This window comes from Haliotis rubra, unplaced genomic scaffold (genome assembly GCF_003918875.1).
Source record: "Haliotis rubra isolate DU_JTF1 unplaced genomic scaffold, ASM391887v1 Scf51, whole genome shotgun sequence".
Taxonomy (NCBI): Eukaryota; Metazoa; Mollusca; class Gastropoda; order Lepetellida; family Haliotidae; genus Haliotis; species Haliotis rubra.
The window spans coordinates 1,890,086-1,914,034 of NW_025767202.1; the positions used below are offsets into that span (position 1 = coordinate 1,890,086).

Sequence of the window (23,949 nt, forward strand, 5' to 3'; positions counted from 1 at the left end):
TAGGAGCTGTCACATGGAAAGCGTGGATCGACCTTCGGGCGGTAAGTATCCGGGAGGCTTAATACTGACACGATCAGTGTGAAACACAGTCAGCTGGGTCGGACGACATAGCATGTAAATCGCCGACCTCTACGCCCAGATGTTACCGCCACCAGAAAACAGCCTTCCAAGCTAACAACTGAATGGAAATAGCCGATAGGTGTGAGAAAGTTGGACCGACAGCCAATCTAGCACAATTGACAAATCCCAAGGTGGACTGGTTCGCTTGAGAGCAGGTCGAACCCGCTCCGCCCAGCGAGAAAGCTGCTGTGAGAGAGTGCTGCCCCAGAAGAGCACCATCGACAGGGCTGTGAAAAGTGGAAATAGCGTGGAGTAGCCACGAATGGTCGGCCGCCAGGCCTTCTTCCAAACGAGCTTGCAAAACTCCAATACTGGACTAAATCCGCAGAAAAGGGATCTGCAATCCCCTATCTGAACACCAGCGCGATATAGCGGGACCACCTATCCTCATACTGAACGCTTGTCTAATCCCACCGAAGCCAGAATTGTGTCTGCAACTGCTGCAGGAATTCCGCGCCTCGAGAGGCTAGACCTGACAGAGGCCAAGCCACCCACTGAATCCGCGGATTTGGGTGGGGTGCCCGCTCTGAGTGAGAATGTCCGGTCGTAAAGGTAATAGAACAGGAGGCTGAGCCAGAAACCTGAGAATTACCGAAACCAGCTCTGTGACGGCCAAAGCGTGCCAGTAGCACAAGCAGCCGAGCTGGCTGGGTGGACAGCTGTGAAAGGACACGGGAATGAGTGGTAACGGCGGAACGCCCAGAGCACTTTGCCCGGCCCAATCCAGCAGGAAGGCGCCGGCAGCCAACGCCCTGGGTCCGGGTATTCGAGAGCAGAACACGGGTGTCTGATTCGTCCCCGCCGACGCAAACAGATCCACCTGGAACGCACCCTGCATAACTGGGAGAGAACTCTGAATATCTGCCTGTCGAAAGCATCCACTGCAAGGGCCAGGATCCGGCGAGAGCCGCCTGCTCGCACGCTCTCCAGCCCCGGAGATAAACAGGGAGTACCTGACAATCGCACTGGTCGCACCAGAGGAGAAAGTCCCACGCCCCTGAAGAAGCTGGGGACACCGTGTCGCCTCTGCTTCAGGATGTACGACATGGCCGCCTGGTTGTCCAACTGAAGACGGACTACCTGGCCACGGACATGCTCTCTGAAGCGCCGAAACCAACCGCGACAGCTCTCAGTTCCAACACGCTGATGTGAAGGTGGGCTTCGCTTCGACCAGAGTCCGACACCGACAGACTGCCCAGAACACCCCCAGCCCGTGAGGGACGATCGGTCTGAACTGTGAGAGCTGGCGCCGGGATTTCCAAGGGGATCCCCTGGTGAGATTCCCCGACATTGGTCCACCACTGAAGGTGAGGTGTCAACCACCCGGGACTGTGAGACTGCGCCCAGGTCCTCCGTGTGTGAGCCCACAGCCTTGCCAAAGCTTGCTGTATAGGGCGATCCTCAACCGCTACCACCACACTACAGAGATCGCCGCCCATATGGCCCAGTAGACGGAGCCAAGTCCGCGCTGGTGCCTGGGGCTGGGAGAGGAACGAAGATACCATCCTCCGAACTCTGGTGATCCGGGTCGGGCGACAAGGAAACGAGATCCTTGTTTGTTTGAATCGCCCCAAGAAAACCAAGTCCTGGGTGGGTACCAGGTCGGATTTCTTGAGGTTGATGATCCACCCCAGTCGAATTAGAATGTCTATCACTGTGTGAGTAGCATCTAGACTTCGCTGGCTGTGTTAGTGCTCCGAGCAACCAGTCGCCGAGGTAAGGGTAACAACGCCTTCCTTGGCGAGCGAGCCAGGGTAGCCGGACTAACATGAGCTTGGTGAACACCCTTGGGGCAGTCGATATGCCGGCGGGAGCACCCTGAATTGGTAACACATCCCGTCGTAAGAGAACCGAAGGTACTGCTTGAACGATGGATGTATGGGCACATGCAGATACGCGATCCTTTAGGTCGATTGACGGAGCCAATCGCCGGGCTGAACAGATGAGATCACCGAAGCGCAGTGTTCCATCTTGAAGGATGGTACTTCTAGCATGCGGTTCAACCCCTTGAGGTTGAGAATGGGACGGAACCCGCCGTCTTTCTTCGGGACGAGGAAGTACGTGGAGTAAAATCCCGCCTGTTCCTCTCCCCGGTGGAATGCGCTCGATTGCGGACTTGTCCAGCAGAGCCTGAACTTCGTCGCGCAATATGTCCGCCCTTGCCTGACATGACGGCACCGGAGTGCGGCGTATGCCGGTGAAGTCGGGCGGACCTCGCTTCCACAGTGGTAAATGGCCTACACTGATGGTGGACAGCACCCAAGTGTTTTGTGTAGCCTTCTCCCATTCCGGCAGGAATAGAGAGAGGCGGCCTCCCACTGGGACGTCGGGTAAGAGCGCGTGCGTCGTCCCGAGTAGCGGAGCTGACTGGGCGTGACACACGGCTTGAACGACAGCCTGATGGGTTAACGGGAGGTCGGGGCAGACCTCCCGCGCCCGGAAAAGGCTGGGAGCTAGTCGAGGACTGCTCCTTGCCCTTACCCTTGGCGGACCTGTGCCTCCGCTTACCCCTGCCAAGCGGCCGAAGCCAGCCAGCAGACTCGGGTGTAGGCTGCACCCCAGCGGAGGAAGGTGGAACGGGAGCGCGGGGGCGAGACACCCGCGGGTGCTCCAACAAGGCCTTAGAGTCCTTGAAGGAGGTAGCTGCAGCGGCAGCCTCCCGTATGACCTGCTGTGCCCCTGGAAAGAGGGTCGCTCCCAGACGGAAGGGGAGGGCCAGCAAGGTCTGCTGTGTCGCTGCCGAGTAACGAGACGTCGACAGCCACAGCTTGCGATCCCCATGACTGCGCATTATCACCGCCGACGAGCGAGCGACCGCAAAGAGTCGCTGCGCGAGGTGGGCCTGTACTTCAGATAGCTGACGGAGCAGCACGACATGCGGCGAAACGCCACCAGCATGCCCCTCCGCCCAGGGCCGACCTCTGTCTGAATCGAGGAGAGGTAGGCCTCATGGACCACCACCCTGACCTGCTGCATAGCTGCTCCTGTAAACCTCCTCAGTGTAGTACGGCACGCATGCCGCAGGGGATGCCTGCCAGGGCAAACGGTGGAGTAACACGCCTTTGCCGAAAGCAGCCGGAGCTGCTCCGAGGAAGCCGAGCCTCCCCCGCTTACTGCGACGGAAGTAAAAACACACTCGGCCCACGATAGGTACCACGAACAGGGAATCCTCCCCAAGCTGGTATCTCCTGACAAGCTCCGGCAAGTCAAATCGGAGGCGAGAACCAGACAAGAGGGGATCCACCACGTCCTGTACTAACGAGGGCAGAATGCGGAGCTGCGTCTGCGTAGGGCTGCCTAGGGGCAACGCCGCCTGGCAAGCGAACTCAGCCGAAGTCCGAAGCTGCTAACAGGCACCGCGCCTGGGTAGGTACTCGCAATCCTTTGCCTGACCTCCCGCAGAGCCGAAGAGAAACGGAAGGCACCCTCCTGCTCCTCGACCTCCCCAGTATCCATCGACTCGGCGCCCGAGCCCGAGTCTGAGGCTGGGTCTCCTCGCGAAGAGGACCCGAACCCCGACCCGGTGGGCGGCCTAGCACTAGGAACAACAGAGAGGGAGGAGCAGACAGAGTGCCCCGCCAGTGCCTGCAGGCGCACGACCCCGGTCCCGGTGACGCTGGAGGCATACCAGGCAGAACTGGTGCCTCCGCCTCATGGGGCGGGAGGGCGCAGGGATCGGAACCCCAGGAATCATCAACGGTCCCTGCGCCAACTCCGAGAGGGGGACTGGGAGCACCTCCCTCTCCGGGGCAGCCGAGGCGTCCGGACCCGAAGCCAGAGGCAACGGGTCAACAGACGCCTCAAGGCCTAGGGATCGAGCCGGGCTCGGCGATCCCCCCCCAAGACTCTCCGCCCCACGCTCAGAGTGGGCGAGGAACTCCTGCCGGAGTCCTCCAACCGACTCATGAACGAGGGACCTCATCGAGTCTGCGTGCTGCTGAAACATCTGTGTGATTAAAGTCATGTCAAAACCGCTACCAGGAGCGGGAGCAGGGGACTGGCTTCGGGATTTTTTCCCTTTAGACTTTTTAGCCTTAGACGGGGGGACCTGGGTAAGTTCCCCTCCCGCCTCCCGCATCTCTCTATAAAAGAGAGTGTCGGCAGCCCTCCGCTTCTGAGCCCGGGGGGAAAACCCCATACAGATTTCACAGGTTTCGGCCTCATGGCCGGTCTTCTCTCTAGGCAGACAATACATTTGTCATGCCTGTCGGCCCGTGGAATACTTTGTCCACAGACCGAACAGGAGGAAAACGCCTGAAAGCAAACACGCAAGCATGTAGCTAACGGCGGACCAGCAGCATATATATACACGAGAAAACATTGAAAAATACGCGAAGGCTACCACGGAAGAAATAGTTGGTTCAATACGCAATATTACAACCACGCGGCACGCTTAAACTTCCCGCCATGGCAGAGCAACATGTGCGTAAAACCACGGAAAGTTAGCGTAAAATAATTAATACAAAGTCACAATTATGAAACAACCGACCGCAAAGCTTTACTGTTCCTTTGCAAAGGTAATAAAGACCATACATACAGGTGGTGTTCCAGACATTATTCTTTTCGCTCTGAAAAGGTCAGCTCTGCTCGACACATGCGCCTGTTAGGGCAGTGACAGCAGAAGGAATGATGATACGGGCCTAGGTGCTTACTCCAGTTGGTGCGCATGCTAACGGGAGGTAACTCCGTGAGGTGGGGGCCGATAATAAATAAAAGAGTTTATTTATTGTACAATCTTTTATTCAAAAACATTGATACAACTGTCACAGGACATTTTCAGCTTGGAAAATGCATAATATGTACCCCAAGGACGATCTCTATGAAGAAGAAAGTTTAAGTTTCTTTGACGTTTCAACTTTCTGCATTATTGCTCTCCTCTGAAAGCAAACTTTTACTTGGGAATATTTTATTAAGCCCCTCAGTTTCTCAGTACTGCAAGAGCACAATTTGATAACAATGATATAATAATGATCTTGCAATGTTTATGGTAAACATATTTGTGGACAAACCTTCGACTCTATGGCCAGGGTAAATACAGCGTGGCTCCTTGAACTCTCTCTGTTCATCGACGTAGCTGCGACCCTTCTGTTGATCCAGCCAGACGACAACACCTGCATGTCAACATGAAGGACTTACTTCATACTCAATCAGTTAGAAAAGACTTGCCATGTACATGTACTCAGTAAACAGGAAAGGACTAGGTACCAATTCAACATGTTTAATAAAGGACTCACACTGTACTGAATAGACTTTCTTCTTAGACAATTAACATTGCAGTTGTTGTGATTCACAACAGTGTTGGTTATGGTGTCATTCACAGATTGTTGTGAAACAGTAACAATCCAATTCAACAAATCTTCCTTCACAGCACAACTCTGATGTTTGAGCAAGCCTGCTTGGTTCTACCAATCAGAGGCTTCAGACACATCAAAGAGCATTACACAACAGTCACGGGAGTGGCCTTTGTTTTTAATTGGTTACATAATACCACAAGCTGGCGATAGATCAGGCTGAATTGAACTGAACTTGATTACTCTCAGGTCGTGGTCCACAGCATTAGAAGAACATATACATTTATAATACAAGTACAAGATACATTGGCATTCAGATTAAATGCTCTATTCAGAGGCTTAGAACCTGAGCAACAAATGTTTTTAGCTGTTACAGTGGTCATGTGCGGTGGGTGTTATAGTGCGCTGGGTGTGGAGTCCCTTAACTTTTATGGCCGCTACACTCAATTAGCAATAGATAGGCTATGTCACAACAGCCTGTAAAAAAGTCAACTCTGGGCCACACAAACAAGCTGACATCATGAGTTGAGTAAAACATCATGAAGGTATTGGGACTTGCAATCATCTTAATGATAATAATTAAGTGTAGGCAAGTCAGTTACAGAGATTACCCATGAAGATCCAGATTAGAATTGATCTTCAGTAACCTATGCTCGTCGTAAGAGGTGACTAACGGGATCAGGTGGTCAGGCTCACTGACTTGGTTGACACATGTCATCGGTTCCCATTTGCGTAGATTGATGTTGTTGCTCGCTGCATTGTCTGGTCCAGATTTGATTATTTGCAGACCGCTGCCATGTAGCTGGAGTGCGGCATAAAACTAAATTCACTCACACCATATTGAGATTTGACATCTCATTCTTGGGGATAATCTCAAAACACTCATTCCAGAGTGAGTGAGTTTAGTTTTACGCAGATTTTAGCAATATCACAATGGGGAACACTAGAAATGGAATCACACATAATATCCATGTGGAGAATCAAACCTGGATCTTCTTGTGATGAGCGAAAGCTTTAACCACTAGGCTACCCCCGCCCCATCCCATTCCGGGCCAGGCTGATCACCTCATACAGTAATCTGCATCTAACGACAAGCGGTAGATGTTAGGGACGTGCATTCTTACCAAGATTCGACCCATGAAGATCCGGGTTAGAATTGGTCTTCAGTAACCCATGCTTGTCATAAGAGGCGACTAATGGGATCAGGTGGTCAGGCTCACTGACTTGAATATTTACAGACAGCTGGTATATTGCTGAGTGGGGCTTAGAACTAAACTCACTCACTCATTTACCCAGAATCCCAACTAATGATGCTACTGTTGCATTAGCCTTTCTGTAATACAGGCTTAGAACAAGTCTGAAAATACAGAAATGTCATTGATCTCATCTCAGATATACATACGCCATATGCTTCACTCGGACTTGCCACAGCCTGCTCACTGAGGCCATCAACAAACACCCCTTTCTTGATGTTCTCACGAAGGTGAAGGCCTTCCGCTGAGGGGTCAAGGAGGTCGTACACGCACTCCTGGTAGATCTCGAGGAAGGAACATCGACACAGAAACTGCTTCCTGTCCCCATGCTGCAATTAATCAATATGCTGATGAGTCAGTTGTACACATCGTACACAGGTAGTGATACGCTCATACTCGAAAGCCAAAGTCTAAAATCATGTTCAGTGTGTTAAGTTCAGGTAATAATTGTCTTGATAATAACACTTAATTGAAAGAAGAATGATGTTTGGGCTAGTGTTTTTAGCACGGACTGCTCACTGCATGTCAAAAAAATATTGAAGCAAGTAATCAAAAGCTTTTTTCAGTAGGTGTTTTGCTAATCTTAGACTTGAATTCAGATAGAGTTTAAGAAGCATTTTACAAAGTGTTCCACTGCATCAAAGCAAGTATACTGTTTCCCCAAAGAAGACATCATGGCACTACAGTGATGTTCGCAAGAAGGTAGAACTAGAAGATTTCATTTTCAAGAAGACACATGTCACTGAAGAGAACAAGGAACTGAGAAATACATGGGACATCTTGCTTGACATCGCAGGAAAATGATCACCAGTCAATGAAAAGCTAAACTAGAGACATCTTGCACTAAGACTGACCAGTTCTTGTTCCCGGTTGATGAGACTGAAGAGATACTCGAAGCTTCTCGGGGTGACACCACGCAGTTCATGCTGGAAACTTTCAGAGTCTTCAGACGGCCCTGAAGTTTGGAAATAAACATTGGAAAGCGAGTGTACAGCTATTGAAAACAGGATTTTTTAATATCAATTTCAAGATTATTTTTTTTATGACTTTCTCACCTTCCAACTGAAGCAAGAATGCCTTGGTGTACATTCTATTACTCACTAACTCTATAACTTGGAGTCCTTCAGGTCCTCTGCCATCCTGACATAGTGATGAATACACAATGCCATTTAGAAAGTGGTCAAATGTAACACGTTATATTTGGGATTACACTTTCTTAGTGAAGTACAGATTCTAGTACTTTATATTGGGTTGTGTCCCATCTGGGATTCAGACTCAGACACAGGTCACAAAGTCAGCCGTCTAACCCACCAAGCTATCGCAAAATATTGTGTACTTTACTGAGAAAATGAAATCCCAAATATAATATGTGTTATTCTGCCATAGCACTTGAATCTGGGAATCCTTAAAGCTCTTGACAGGGTTTATACCATTATTCTGAATGTCAACCGCTGGAACATGCATGTTACTGTGTGAAGTATTGATGCCACATCTGTGCTACAGGCCTATAGTCTTCCACCTACCCAGCATCGTGAAGGTCTTGCCACTGCCAGTCTGACCACTGTAGGGATGATAAAATAAGGCTTAGAAATATATGTATTTAAAAGTGATGGAATTCTTAAAATCTTCATGACTAATATTGTAGGCACTCTGACAGGATATGTAACAAATTGTAACACGGTTTCCATTTTCGAACTCCATCAAGGCATTCATGTACTGAAAACACATACCACATTTGGTTTCCCTATCTATAACAGTTTTTGAGAAAATCTGTCCCCATCATCTCGGACAGATGACAGATGGAAGGACAGAGCTCAAACCTATTCCCCCTCCCACCTCGTGGCAGGGGATAATAACAGCAGCCTATTACCCTGACCATCAGCACAGCCATGTACAGGTCAGTTGCGTGTAATTAACCTTACAGTATGGCCGGTTAGCTACAAAAGTTTAACATTGTGGATGAGGTGCTGGAAACTGCAGGCTGACCATACATGTACCGTTATATGATACAGGGCTGCCTGACAGTCAGTAGTATATATACATTGAAGTCGTGTTGCAAGAGGGACTTGACCCTGTGTGCCTGGACGGTGCTGCACTATCATGTAATTGCATATTTAGACGGAGCCTGTCATACTAAGTTGAAATAAGTTTAGAGAGGTTCACCTGGGCCTGTTATTTCACCTCGCGACACTGTTTTATTATGAAAAGACAGATATAATTGTACTATCACCCAAATGAACATGACACGCAGGAACTTGAAGGTTGTTTACAGAGCTCCAGATAAGATTTAGCTCATGTGGGTACTGTACCCAATGTATTTTTTTGGAGTGGGTATTATGGATGTTGAGTGGGTATTTCATTTTCCGTTACCCACTGCTTTCAAATATGTGCGTATTTCAGTCATTTTACTCACCTAAGTATATGTCATTGAGTAAGTTACTAAGCATGTATGTTCTGCCTTATGTCATACCTAATCAAAACCAACTTAAATATAATGGAAATGATTTCATAAAAAATCACTCATCCTATACTGACAGTACAACACTTGTCCTTTACTAACAGTACAACTTGATAGCAATCGATGTCTTTTTCATTACGCAAACGATTTTTATAAATATATTCCGTACGCATTTGTTTTAAACTTGTTGCATATCTAACATTATAAATGGGTAATTGGTAAGCAGCAATTATTTTTTCAATGCGTAATTGAAAATTTTCTATGCATAGTTTACCCGGATACGCAGCTTATCTGGGCCTGTGTGTCTATATCATGAAGTTACTGCATGTTAATTCACACTATGATTCCCAAAATAGCCCTGACAATTAAGAAAACGAAAGACTATCATAAAATATGAACATTCGCTGAATCTGATGATGGATCCAAACCATGATTATTGGCACATTTACATTCCAGACAGCCATCTAAACCTCCAGGTGCCACATGTATGACAGTGAGATTTCACAACTGTCGGGTTGGCAAATGATATGTATGCAAGATGCCATACACACGAAATCAGTCATTCAGTCTCATTAATTTGGATGTGATTTCAGACTAAATACTAACTCACTAAAATATGATTGTAAGGGGTTAGTAATGGGCATAGAAAACAATAACCGATATCCATGACACAAGAAACACGATGTAAATATATATCACTCAGAGATGATAAAAACAAAGTATAGATGTGTGAAAATCATGGTTCACTACCAGACTAGCACAGGTGGCTGAAATCATGCAGGTGCACAGGAAATATTGGTAAAGCATGTCTCTTGGTTGAAATATTAGATCATGACAGATGAAAGTCTACTTCCAAAGCATATTTTCAGACAATTAAAGAAGAACACATTGTAATGAGGGACTTTTTACATACACAGAATCTGCAAAATTTAATTGAGTGAAATATTTAAAAATTGCAAGGGAAGTGATCATTTGTATTCATATAAAATGAGATTAAGACTTGGTTAATTTCAATGCCGTCATGTTTGGTGTTGGAGAAAGTCCAAAATCGGTTGATTAGTTTGGTTCGTGAGGATCATTCCAGAACGAGCTTCATGATCGAAACTGATCAACAGATTGAGAACTTTGTTCAACGAAGTCAACATTGTATACATATGCTATAGATTGTATGTTCTATTGGATCATCATATTTATTGGATGGATCTAACAGACTGTTTTTGTAGAATATCCTACTACCCAAGTCTTTCACAACTATCCGAGGTCTCAAACAGTCGCTAGTGGTTGCCCAACTTCGTTTCATGTAAAATCAGCCATTTCATAATTTCAGCCCTACTAATTTCAGATGTCCAACATCGCAATAAAAGAGAAGAGCTTCTTGTCAAACATATTTCTATCTAAATATTTCAGTTTTCAAAACCCTTTAGCTTTTCCAAACAGCCACATACAATGTCCCCTAATGATGCACTGACAGTGCAACAGTTGAGTATTACTGTATGGATGTGATACTCACTAAGCAAAGATTGTTCCATTGTAGCCATTGAGACAGCCATCTATGATTCCCTTGCCAACGGCGCAGAACACTGCTTCCTGAAATCAGAGTGAGTGAGTTTATTTTTACACAGCTTTCAGCAATTTCAAGCAATATCACAGTAGAGGACACCAGAAATGGGCTTCACCCATTGTACCCACACAACCAAATCCAGGTCTTCGGCGTGATGAGCGAACACATGAACCACTAGGCTACCCCACCGCACCAACTTAAATAAACAATGGACATGTGAAATACAGATATGAAACACCTGTTAGCATATTCATTTATTTTAACAAATGGAGGTGAGGTGAGGTGAAATGGGGTTTAACGTTGTACTTAAAGAATATTTCTCTCATATGACAATGTGCATGCATGTGTATGTGTGGGGGCTTGTACTAGCCCAGACTGAAGCTGGTTTTATACTGCAAGCTCAATGAGATACCATGCCGTAGTGAAGCATGAATATCCCCACTCATACACATTATACTGACTCCCAGCTGACCAGTCCTTGTTGTACCCATTAATACCGTGTGTGAGGCAGGGACCAACAAGTACCACATTTTAACGTCTTTTGGTGTGATGTGGCTGGGGATCGAACCCGCGACCTTCCGCGACCAGGCTAGATAATCGATGATGAAGTAAATAATACAACATACCTGTGTAATGTTGACATCCGCAACTTTGTCAAAGGAGAATACTTTAGCATCAGGCTTGGCACGCACTGTAACAGAATTCCTTTGGTCGTCCACCTCAATGGCCCGTTGTGCCCCCAACTCATTATCTCCCTTGTCTGGGGGACGCACACGTACAAACACCTTTATGGAGTCCCCCTCACTGATGAAACAAAAATAAATATGATGTCCTATCCTGTACATCATAAGGTGACCTGTATGATCATAATTCTGAGCTTGTGTTCTAGGAAAATTATCAGAATGACAATGGTTGGTTTGTTTGGTGCATAACGCCGCACTCAGCAATATTCCAGCTATATGGCGGCAGTCTGTAAATAATCGAGTCTGGATCAGACAATCCAGTGATCAACAGCGTGAGCATCGATCTATGCAACTGGGATACAGTGACATGTGTTAACCAAGTCAGAGAGCCTGAACACCTGATCCTGTTAGTCGCCTCTTACGACAAGCATGGGTAACTGAAGATCAATTCTAACCCGGATCTTCATGGGTCGACAGAATGACAATAGATTGCTGAATATTTTCAGTTCTATGGTTTATCAAATTATGTTGTAAGTAGATGTGGAATACCTGGTACAAGTTATCTTTCCACACTATACGGCTAATGAGTGAGTTTAGTTTTACGCCGCAGTCAGCAATATTCCAGCTATATGACGGCAGTCTGTAAATAAGCGAGTCTGGCCCAGACAATTCAGTGATCAACAGTATGAGCATCGATCTGGGCAATTGGGAACCCTTTTGACATGTGTCAACCAAGTCAGTGAGCCTGACCACCCAATCCCGTTAGTCGCCTCTTACGACAAGCATGGGTTACTGAAGACCAATTCTAACCCGGATCTTCATGGGTCGACAGAATGACAATAGATTGCTGAATATTTTCAGTTCCATGGTTTATCAAATTATGTTGTGAGTAGATGTGGAATACCTAGTACAAGTTATCCTTCCACACTATACGGCCTAATGACTGAACTAGCATATTGATGAATCAATTCAAAAAATGTCCAAACAATTTTGAACTGTAAGTTACAATAAGGTCTACAATGTTTACTAGATGTACAAACCAAACATGCTCACTGTTACCATGGTTACAGTAAATGTCTATAAATAATACCTGGAATCATGGCAGCCTTTATCTGAAAAAATAATAAAAGCATTTATGTCAATACAGTTAGCTGAGTCAGCAATGGACCACAGGGGTGAACTATGGTAGACTATCATCTCACACTCTGCATCATGCATGCTCATATGTCATAGGGCTGATATGATTCATTCATGTATTCAGTGAAACAAACCGTATCCCTTCATGAATTCCATTTGCTGTAGGGTGATTGCAAAAATCAACTGTTCGTGAATTACTTTCAAAAGTTGTGTTTTTTACTTGAGTTTGATCATTATTTATCCAAATGACAAAATGGAACACATCCATGCTCGACAGCATAGTAGCCACTAGCCAACACTATGTGTAATTTGACAGTAATGTGGTTCTCGTGAGAAATTAACACTATCAACATGGTCAAATAAATATTTTGTTATTTCTTCATCAAATATATTTTAATACATCTAACTTGTAATTATATGTATTACCTATTATTTGCATATGTTACCTCATATTCAGTTAGTTGCGGATCTAATACGAGATGCCCAACGCTCTGACAAATCTATGTAGTTTACATAATCTGACTGACATATTACATGTTATGAAACATTTAAACACTGTAAAGTTACAAAGGGTATTACAGAAAAGTCACCGAATGAGGCATCAAAACGTGGCGTATACCAGCTTCACTGTCACATTTGCGTTGACATATAGAATAAGTGATAGAATAATAGGTTTGTTCACATTTTACTCTTATGATTGGAGTTAGATACATATGTTTTCTCAGCACCTTCCAAGTAGGCCTTTCTAAGAAAGTCTTCAGTTTCCCAAAGTACCCCAATCGCACAAAACTCGAACTCTCTAAATCCCCTTTCTTCTTTTTCTATTGCAGGGGTGGAAATAACCCATTGCCCGATGTCAGAGTCCAGTGTTTTTTTCTGTCGGGCAAGTAAATTTGTATATCACACTGTACCGGTGTCCAATAGTAATTATGTTGTTTATTTAAAAAATCAAAAAGAAAACGGCCGGTATAGTGGAAAAATTATCAGGGCAAGTGATTTTACATGTGCCACTGTACTGGAGTACACCAGCCAGAGCTCCAGATAAGATTTAGCTCATGTGGGTACTGTACCCACTGTATTTTTTGGGCAGTGGGTATTATAAATGTTGAGTGGGTATTTCATTGTCCGTTACCCACTGTTTTCAAATATGTGGGTATTTCAGTCATTTTACTCACCTAAGTATATGTCATTGAGTAAGTTTACTAAGCAGGTATGTTCTGCCTTATGTCATACCTAATCAAAACCAAATTAAATAAATAATGGAAATGATTTCATAAAACATCACTCATCCTGTACTGACAGTACATCACTAGTCCTATACCAACAGTACAACTTGATACCAATCGATGTTTTTTTCATGACGCAAGTGATTTTTATAAATATATTCTGCACGCATATGTTTTAAACTTTTTTTGTATCTAACATTTTAAATGTGTAATTGGAAATTGGAAATTTTCTATACGTATTTTACCCAAATACGCAGCTTCTCTGGGCCTCTGCTAGCAATTTAAAAGTTATTTCTACCCCTGTATTGTCTTACTAGTGACACCAACTAGTGCAATGAAAACATTGAATTAAGGCCGACATTCATAATACATGTATTGCAAAAAATGGACTGATCAGTGATCACTGCTTATCCCAAATTTCAATATATTTTGAAAAGGATGGTCAGTTAATGGGACTTTTAAAATCAGGATTGAATGATGTGAGCATTTTAGCAACACTGTAGGTGGGATCGTTTATTGAAAGTTTCAACACCAAAAGTATATAAATTCTCGGAAATGCTGTAAAACTAGAAAAATATGTGAAAGTCAACAGTTAAAAATGGATAAAAAATCCAAATATGCCAAATATGGATGTCAGCCCGATCTGTCGACAAATGAAAAATAGGATGTTGCAAGAAAAAAACCCTGGAGTGTCGACATCGCGTGGTCAACATACCGTGACGGTGTTAATGATTAATGAAAGAGAATGTTTGCTCAGTGATTTGCAAGTGGTTATGGTGGCTATGCTCGTTTCATGAGTAAATGAATTAAGTTAATTAAAGAGAATGTCTTTTTAACAATTTGTAAGAGAATTAAGGTTGCAAACAGACTATTATTTTACGTTATGTGAGTGGAAGGATTACCATTTTGGAGTTTAACATGCAAAAAAAAATACCGGAAAGAAACAGATAGCTTACAAAATATGTGTCATGTGTCAGAGTTGCTTCATCTTGGCTGAACATTACAGATTACTTTAGTGCAGATATAAAGGAGTTTTGGCAAGAAGAAATATCTGGACTCATCTTTTAAATATTTATTGCTTATACACCTGCAGAAATCACTTATTTCTATAACACACACACACACATATTGTGTTATATTGTGTGACATATACATACATGTTGTAATACTGAGTAAATAAATGTATTGTCTTCTATAGATATCGCACTCTGTTTTTAATTGGTTTGTTAATTTCGAGAACACTGGGCGTGAAGTCACTCATGTAGGACATCATCTCCCTTTCCCCGGACTGCCGACAAGTAATTTCGACGGATTATTTGTTGTTGTCAACAGTCCGGGTATAAACCCCAAATATGCATGTTATCTAAAACACCATGATCCCTGTAAGTCACATGCTGAGATGATTAAATTATGGGCAAATATGACATTTTTCATGTGGCTGTTACCCATGTTTGAAATTAAACTGGAACTTGGTGCTCAATATCTCGATCAGACACCTAAGATTTTTCATACTCTATTTCAGTTCCAGAGGCCAGTAGTTTCATTGCAGATGTTGAAAATGCAAATCTTACTGACTGGTGGACGACAGTTAAGGTGCCACAACAAAAGCTAGCAGGCAGAAAAAATTTAATACCAGTGCTAACTTTGGTGGGCTAGAAATAGGAAAACAAATATTATTACTTTCTAGTGTTGGGAATTGGTTAAAATCCGATAATTGATGATTGGTTCATTACAACCGATCAATCATCAAAAATAATTGGTTAGAGATTTTCCTGTTATGTTTGTTAATGCACACAAAACAAATAAAGAAAAAAAAATATGTAGTTCTTTTGGGGGGTTTGCAAATTGCACAAAACGCATTTCCAAATTTCACAATCATAAAGGATGACTAGTATGCTGGGAACAAAGTTTCCTGGAGTCTTTAAGATAAATTTGATCATGACTTGGAACAAGCGCGTTGTGCTTATGAAATGTAAATTTAATGACAGACAAAACCAACCAAGTAAAAAATATTGTTAATGCAAACAAGTGTTCCAAAATTGTTTCTGATTGATTAAGAAAATATTATCAATTGCTTGGTCGTTTAGTCACTGCGACCAATCTTCGATTATTTCAGTTAATTGGACCACCACTGTTACTGTCCTCTGCCTAATATCAAATATAGGTTTTCTAATGTGAAAGGGGACATATATGATCATGGGGCAGATGGTTCCAGTGAGTTCCCCATATTGTTTCTGTTATATTATTGAAACATTTCTAATATATTTCTTATTTTTCACTAATCCCAACTGAAATGTCCTATCCTAGATAATGCAGACACATAGATAAAACACAAACAACCTGGAAAATACTTCAAATGATTATATGTACCATATGCATAGCAATACAGCCATTAGAAAACTGGAATGAAATGTTTGATAATCTACAAAGCATGATATGGACCTTTTCTTGAAAAAAATTGACAGTGGGTGTGAAAGCTGTCTTGTTGGGTGCCAGTCAAATCGCCCCAGCTACAAAACGCCCCAGCCAATTTGGTCAAAATGCCCCAGATTTTTGGTCAAATCGCCCCAGGTTTGGTCAAATTGCCCAAGGGGGGTAGTCAAAATGCCCCAATGTATTTAAATTGGTTAAATATATGCCACAAATGCATAGTTTTTGTCAACTTCCATATTATATTCTATATATAATATTATATAGTGATATTTCTGATAAATTTTCGATTAGTAAACTGATAAGACCAAAAGTAATATTCATGTACATAAACAACACTATAATACCAATTATTTAAGTAAAAGAATTACAAGAGTAAAATGAAAGGTTTGTATAATATGTTTATTAGCTGTAAATAGTTTTTGGTCAACAAATGGCATTATGTAATCATAACAAGTATGGTATAATATTTATTATTTAAACATATTTATTTCCAAAGAAAGGAACCAGATTGGTAAACAAGCATAAGCTTATATGAATACCGCTCTGGGATACAATGGAAGGAAGAATAAACTCGTCATGATGAATGTACAATGTGAATGATATATAAATGTTGCAAAAGCGAGAAATAACGCCTATCGTTGTTAAGCGGTATATGTCATATAAACAAAATATTTTGGATCAAATCTGCCTGTTAAATTTATAAAAGAGTGCACTGATATTAAAAAGTTCTTTGTGTACTATTGAGGAGCAGCGTTGGTTTCCAAACAAAATTGATTTTAGGTCAAATCCTTTAGTATAAAAATACATAATTTGGCGATATATCCTTGTAAAGAGTACATGAAAAGAACTAGTGAGCAGAGTCTTCATAGTTATGGCCACAAGAGCAAGATGATGTCGGAGATATAAATCTTTCATACTTGTGCGCATTAAGGTCACTACATTCAAGTTGGAGACGAGAATGTATGATTAGACAAAATCTGCTACGAAATTTAAGTCAAAATGACTGTAGATATTAGAATCGTTCAAAATTACATTTTTGAATCTCGATAGGTGATGGTCAATTAGTGAATATGTTTTTATAGCCTGAAATGTTCATACATTCGAGCCTCAACATTTCCTTTAACTAAACACAGCATTGAATGTCAATTAGTGAACATGTTTTAATAGCCTGTTTTTATCCACACTTTTTGACAAGATTAATTAACAAAAGCTCTAGATTGTTTTGATAAGCATTATACCATACTTGTTGAGAAAATCTATGCATTTACGGCCTCACCTTTTGACAAGATTAATTAATAATAACAAAGCTCTAGATTGTTTTGATAAGTATTATACCATACTTGCTGACAAAAACTATGCATTTATGGCCAATAAACATTTTATACAAACATTTCATTTTATTCTTGTAATTCTTTACAAAAGCATTAATAACATGCAAATAATTGGTATTATAGTGTTGTTTATACATGAATATTACTTTTGCTCTTATCAGTTTATACTAATAGAAAATCTATCAGAAATATTACTATATAATATTATACGAAGTATATAATATGGAAGTATATAATATGGCAGTTGACAAAAACTATGGCATATATTTAATCATTTTAAATACACTGGGGCATTTTGACTACCCCCCTGGGGCAATTTGACCAAACCTGGGGCGATTTGACCAAAAATCTGGGGCATTTTGACCAAATTGGCTGGGGCGTTTTGTAGCTGGGGCGATTTGACTGGCACCCGTCTTGTTTATATCACCTTTAAATAGTTAAATCAAATGGCAAAGAGGAAACTGGATGAATTAATTGACAACTTACAACTGTATGATATGCACACACACACAGTACATGTTTTCTGTGGTAATGACAGAACAGAACAGAATTTTTCTATGTTAGGCTAACACTGTCAAGCTAACTACTAAGTTTAATGGTTACCATCAACTTCAGCAATAACATCAACTAATTCAACGTTGAGATATGTAGAAGATGTCATATTAGCATTGAAACTGATGAATATATTGGCAAGAATACACAACACCGTGGCAGTATCGGCAAGCTGAGTGAATTATGTTTACGGCTAACGAGCACTATTATTAGTATTCTATCAACACGACACGACGAATATTATTTTGGTTTGTAAACAGAGTGAAATTTTTGCTTGTTTTAACATGGAAACAGTCCGTCCGGGTACGATGACACACAATCAGCAAGAAAATGCACAGTGTGACAGCAAAATGATGATTCCAGCCCCACCCTACAGCAAGTGACTTATGTTCGGACCTAAAAAACGTCCCGGGGGCGTCAGAGCAACAGACCAGACGGCCGGGGGTCACTGAACGACGGACCGATAGTGACAGTGCTGCTGTCACCTGACATGGTGTTTCCAATTCGTAAATCTAAATTGTTGAGATGTGTTAAATGGGGAATAGAAGTAGTCTGTAATGATGAACAAACCTGACATATTGAAGTGTCAAAAGAGTCAACTTTCAACTAAGTATTTTTACTGTGATATCAAATGGCGGACTTTTCGAATTTAGCGCCCTCTGCGAGATCTCGCGAGACTTTCTTTTTGAAACCTATTTTCCTAGATCTTATGAATGTTTCTTGCATATGAAGCCAATACGTATTTACCATACGGTTGAATTGTACATGTAAATATATAATAAAATTATAGAATTATTTAAAGTGAAGAATTATAAATTATTTAGTTCTGGTTTATCAACTATTATAATGAATGTTTAAGATTATTAATGGTACAATAAACAGTGGCTAGGTAAATAGTAGCAAAAACGAGCATTGTGAATGGCGGTCTGTATCTATAAATAGCAACCAGAACAGTGGAAATCCCCTAATTTGCATATAAGGAAAGGTATTCACATATATCGGAATAAAGGTTAATTAACGGTGACAATTAAGCTACTACACACATCCCTATTCCTAATACCTTATTAGAAGATAAGTTTTGCAGCAGACTTATTATCATTATTATTGGGAGAAAAATACCAAAAGGTTGCGTTGATTGTGAATCTCCAGCCAGCGAATGACGTGTGACATGTATGTCTATTTATAGACATAAACAAAGAGGATCGCCGTATTCCACAGACGTACGTTTAGCATCAGCTGACTGGATGTCGGCACATAAATGCGATGTGGCTTTGTCCGTGCGTTACAAGAGTCGGCCACAATACATCAGTACAGACATTCTCAGTTGAGGCAAACCTTCCTCGCTCGGCTGGTGGACCATCAACGATGAAAATCGAGAACAGTATTTTTAAGGCGGCGACTAAGATATGGAACTACATGCTAATGAATCATGAAATACGCAAGGTGAGTGCCTGCCTCCAATTGTAGTATACAGGTTTCACATTTTTGCCAAAATGTCAAATTGAAATGGATAATAATGATTATAAAATGATTCATGGAAGAAATTAGTATTCTAAAAGAGTTTCCCCCGAACTTATATGCAAAAGATTAAAGGTATGAAACGCTGGCATATAATATTATTACGAAGTATTATTATAAAAGTATGATGTTTATATTATATATGTTAATAGTGTATTTCAACTCCTTGAGTCCACATAATTCCGAAATTAAGACAAATGATGACGGCATCATGTGCGGGTTTGACGCCATTACGCCCACGTTTGTCGACAACCACCGACAGCGGCGATGCAAGATACTGCCTCACATTTACTTACAGTGATGAGTTGTAATCAACCTGTTATTAACTTCATATACCGCGCATTTCCGTCTCTGAACCACTCAAGCGTTTGGCTTCTCTAATTAAATGAGTATTATTATCTATATTTTCAAATATGTATGAGCACAAATATATACTAGTTATTTAGCTCATGAACTAGTAGGGTATGAAACTCCTATAGCTGTCAGCCAGACCAGATGTAAAACTTGTCAGCCCTGTCCAAAACGTACCTGCCCACAAAATATTTTCATATACATGTCTAAATATTAACCCGACCGTCGGGCACTTGAATTTGAGAATCTGGCAGTCCGTGTTCAAAATAACCCGTCCCGGACGGCCAGCAGGCAGGCAGGTATATTGAACGCAGGAGTTAGACTGCAAATCACAAATATATGCCTCTCCAGAACATGTGTCTGGCATAAATAATATTTCTGAAAGCAAAAGTGTCTGAAAAATGACATTACCCTCGGGAATAGGTCGCTGCCCGAGGATAATGTCCTTTATCAGCCAGATAAATGTATACAATTTCAGTAGATTTTAGGGACGAGTGGGATTGGATGAGGGTGAGGGGAGGAGTTGCTAATTAACACACCTGTATTTAATCATTCAGCAACGTTTTTCTTTGAAAGGCTGTTATTGTGATTCGTATCTCGTTTTGGTCAGTACAGTCTGCACGTGGTGGTTATTTTCGTCATGCATACATCTTGTACAACCGTCACCATGGTAACTCTGTTTTTGGCCATTAACACTTTAGATTTTAATTATTACCATTAAATTCGAATAAAGAGCGGTATGTATATGTTATCGACAAATCTGTGAAACTGGACAAAGGAAAAACCAACTGATTGATCAATAGAGCTCATGTGACAATCACGAGCTTTACACTTTATTGAACTGCCTGTCACGTGGTGTTGCTTCCGTTTACAGAGTGACGTCATCCTTGCACTGGGGAACAATGATGTACGTACGGCACAGCATGCTGCGCACTTGTTCAAAGAGGGGCTCGCAGACTGGCTCATGTTCTCTGGCAAGGATGGAACATTGACGACAGGTGAAAATAAACATATTCAGCAAAGTGTCTGGATGTGAATAGCAGGAGTTATTCCCCTTTGGGTAACGTTGACAGTCCCGGATTCGCCAAAATTAATATGTATATTCACCCAACATACACTGCCGTGCAAGGGGAGATGGTGTAGTCTAGTGGTTAAAGCGATCGCTCGTCATGCCGAAGACATGGGTTCGATTCCCCACATGGGATAATCAGTCTTTATTCATTACTAAAAAGGGCCATATGCCTGTAGTACATTTAAAGTTTACATGAGGAGATAGAAGTCATTTATCAATTCTTTTCTGTAACAATCCTTTTTCTTAAACTCATAGCGAAATAGATGTACATTGCCAGATTCTGCAATAGTGATGTGGTAGTATCTGTTAATAGCGAAACTAATTTTCTTATACTTGGATGCTTATAATAGTATACCTTTAGGTAGTTCGTTCGTAGAGTCGTATTAACAGGACAGATTAGAAGAAAATGTAGATAACATGGTGTTATCTCCCTTTAGTAGTCAAGTCGCTCTCACTTTGTTCGTCAGAAAAAATATAATTATCCCACATGGGTACAGTGTGTGAAGCCCATTTCTGGTGTCCCCCGATGTGATGTTGCTGGAATACTGCCGGGCAAAATATTATCTACTCTTGACAACTGCAAATCAAAACGTCACATTGTTGATAACAGTCGCTGAACCACTTAAACGGTCCAAATGCTTGATAATGTTGATTCCCTGGTGTACTGAAATTGTCTCTCCGGCGATGGCTGTCATGTTTTGGGATGTCCACGTCCTATTCGGAGAATGAAAATAACAATCGCAATTCTCTTTGTATACATTTGTAAATGAATTTGAACGTTATTCATAAAATCTGGTCAGTTGCTGTTGAAGAGTGAGTATGATTTTACGCTTTTAGCAAGATTCCAGCAATATCATGGCCAGAAGTGGGCTTCACACATCGTGGTCCTCGCAGAGGGAATTGAACAAAAAGGGTGTTTGATTCTTGGGTAGAGTGAGGTCTATATTTCGTAAGAATAACTTAAACATAGATTTTTAAAACTAAAAACAGTTCCCGTAAAGATCCGGATTAGAATTGGTCTTCAGCAATCCATGCTTGTCGTAAGAGGCGACTAACGTCATCGCATCTCATCGCATCTCAACTGCGTATATATAATGAGGGAAACAAATAAGGGATCACATGAAAGCACAAGTGTTCCTATATTTAATTTGTTTCCAGCTTTCTTCACAAGCTATGCGATACAACGCTGGTAAAGAAACCTGGAAAAAAAATGAAGTAACACTTGTGCTTTCATGTGGTCCCTTATTTTTTACCTAAGTATTATATACATGTTAATGATGTGGATCACTGGATTGTCTGGTCCAGTCTTGATTATGGATAAAAGGTATTGAATAAACCGATGGGTCTTAATGAGAAGATAGGATAACATTTATGTCATGGTACTTTGTTTCCTACCTCTCAAATCTGGTCTAATGTTTTAAGGGAAATGGGATCGACCGGAAGCAGAAGTGTTCCGCGACGTGGCCCTGAGTGCGGGGGTCCCAGACAACAAGATCATCCTGGAGACGGAAGCCACAAACACAGGCGAGAATGTCGTGTTTTCTCACACAGTCCTGGAATCTCTCAACATCAAGCCCAAGAAAATCATTCTAGTGTCAACTCCTTATATGGAACGTAGGGCGTATGCCACTTTCATGAAACAGTTTCAAGGGGCAACGTCAATGGACGTGGTGGTGACGTCACCGGAAGTAACGCTCCAGGCATATCCAAACAAGGAGGTCGGGTCTCTGAATGAAATCATCAGTGTGATGATGGGATGCATGCAGAGGTGCAGGGTGTACCCAGAAAAGGGCTTCCAGATCCCCCAGGACATTCCGAATGATGTGTGGGAGGCCTACGAGTCCCTGAGAGACCTTGGATGTTTTAACAGCAATCTCATCTGACGTACGCCCCCATGACCTTCACCGATATTCGACGCCATATATGACCGTTATTTCGAAGTCGATTTATATACTTGTACTGACACACTCATGTCTGTTAGCGACGGGCCTTGGAGTCGCCTCTGACAAGCGGTAAAGTTTCTTTGGCTACGTGTATATAGCCATGTGTGATGACCGCACGCTGTGCTCCCCACTTCATTCTCTCACTTGACGTGATGTTGCTGCAACATTACAATATACACTTGGTTATAAGATTCACGTCTATATTCTATTGTCACAAAACCAGCAAAGAAGTACCACAGATGGTAAGGCATTACATGGACCGTCCACTACCAGCGCACTACTTGGATGTAAAGTAATTCTTAAGGGTTTAACGAGTAGTTTCAATACGTTTGGACACATAATTTTGGTTTTCAGAAAATGTTCTTGAACATCGAGATGACTGTACAATAACAGTTTATATAGAACATTGTTCAGGGGACGAAACACGAACGCTCTCTTCATACATGTCTTGTTTGTCTCATTTACTGATATCTAGTTTAGTCATTAGAACCCACTTGCACAAAGCGACTATCTTAAGCCTATGTTGGAGAATGGGAGTTACAATCATTGTATAGGAAATGCCAGATGTTTACGGAAGTGACGTCAAGAGGCTAGGTTGCGCGCGCACCGGTAGGCAGAAGGCAACAATGGCCTAGGCCAAATGTTAGAAAAGTTCCTATCTTTTAGGATCTCTCAGCAGCAGTAAAAGCGTTATCCAGTAATTGGTATGACAACTCCCACCCTCCAGAGATTCTTGTCAATGTGGAAATAGACACAGAATGTATCAGGCTACTAAACCAATCAAGGTTTACCCCACTATTGAAACAGTGTCCACATGTTCATAGACCAACTGCATGAGTATTAACCGCATGGTGTAATGGACGGTGACAAGCACTGATGTTCAACATGATCAGGATATGCAGTATGGGAGATAAGGCCTGGTGTATCATATTACCTGATAATGATGTTATCTCTACATTTGGCCTAGGAGTATGTAGCGCTAAGATCGCTTTGTGCAAGTGGGTCCAGGTCATTACCGAG

The 23,949-nt window shown here is 42.2% G+C and overlaps 2 protein-coding genes across 2 annotated transcripts in view; one reads left to right on the forward strand and one right to left on the reverse strand.

Annotated features, from left to right (window-relative positions):
- The window catches only part of LOC124292165 (kinesin-like protein KIF15), a 51,341-nt gene extending 32,632 nt beyond the window's left edge, over positions 1 to 18,709 (reverse strand). The window contains exons 1-8 of the mRNA XM_046729212.1: positions 18,616 to 18,709; positions 12,457 to 12,478; positions 11,310 to 11,487; positions 10,633 to 10,709; positions 8,188 to 8,225; positions 7,519 to 7,619; positions 6,814 to 6,993; positions 5,130 to 5,231 (exon numbers count right to left, since the gene is read on the reverse strand). Of these exons, the coding sequence (XP_046585168.1) occupies positions 5,130 to 5,231; positions 6,814 to 6,993; positions 7,519 to 7,619; positions 8,188 to 8,225; positions 10,633 to 10,709; positions 11,310 to 11,487; positions 12,457 to 12,478; positions 18,616 to 18,622 (705 nt within the window). The 5' untranslated portion in view covers positions 18,623 to 18,709. The remainder of the gene's footprint in view (positions 1 to 5,129; positions 5,232 to 6,813; positions 6,994 to 7,518; positions 7,620 to 8,187; positions 8,226 to 10,632; positions 10,710 to 11,309; positions 11,488 to 12,456; positions 12,479 to 18,615) is intronic.
- Positions 18,710 to 19,255: 546 nt separating this feature from the next.
- On the forward strand, positions 19,256 to 23,371 carry LOC124292252 (uncharacterized protein SCO4629-like). Its single transcript, XM_046729319.1, has 3 exons — positions 19,256 to 19,488; positions 20,789 to 20,912; positions 22,409 to 23,371. The coding sequence occupies exons 1-3, from the start codon at positions 19,309 to 19,311 to the stop codon at positions 22,867 to 22,869; spliced, it is 765 nt and encodes a 254-aa protein (XP_046585275.1). The 5' UTR covers positions 19,256 to 19,308; the 3' UTR covers positions 22,870 to 23,371.
- Positions 23,372 to 23,949: the final 578 nt, after the last annotated feature.

Excerpts from the sequence above, each read along its gene's own strand:
- LOC124292252 (XM_046729319.1), top strand. The coding sequence starts at position 19,309 with ATGTGGCTTTGTCCGTGCGTTACAAGAGTCGGCCACAATACATCAGTA. Across the intron at positions 19,489-20,788 it reads TGAATCATGAAATACGCAAG|AGTGACGTCATCCTTGCACT; the intron begins GTGAGTGCCTGC and ends TTCCGTTTACAG. Across the intron at positions 20,913-22,408 it reads GGATGGAACATTGACGACAG|GGAAATGGGATCGACCGGAA; the intron begins GTGAAAATAAAC and ends TAATGTTTTAAG.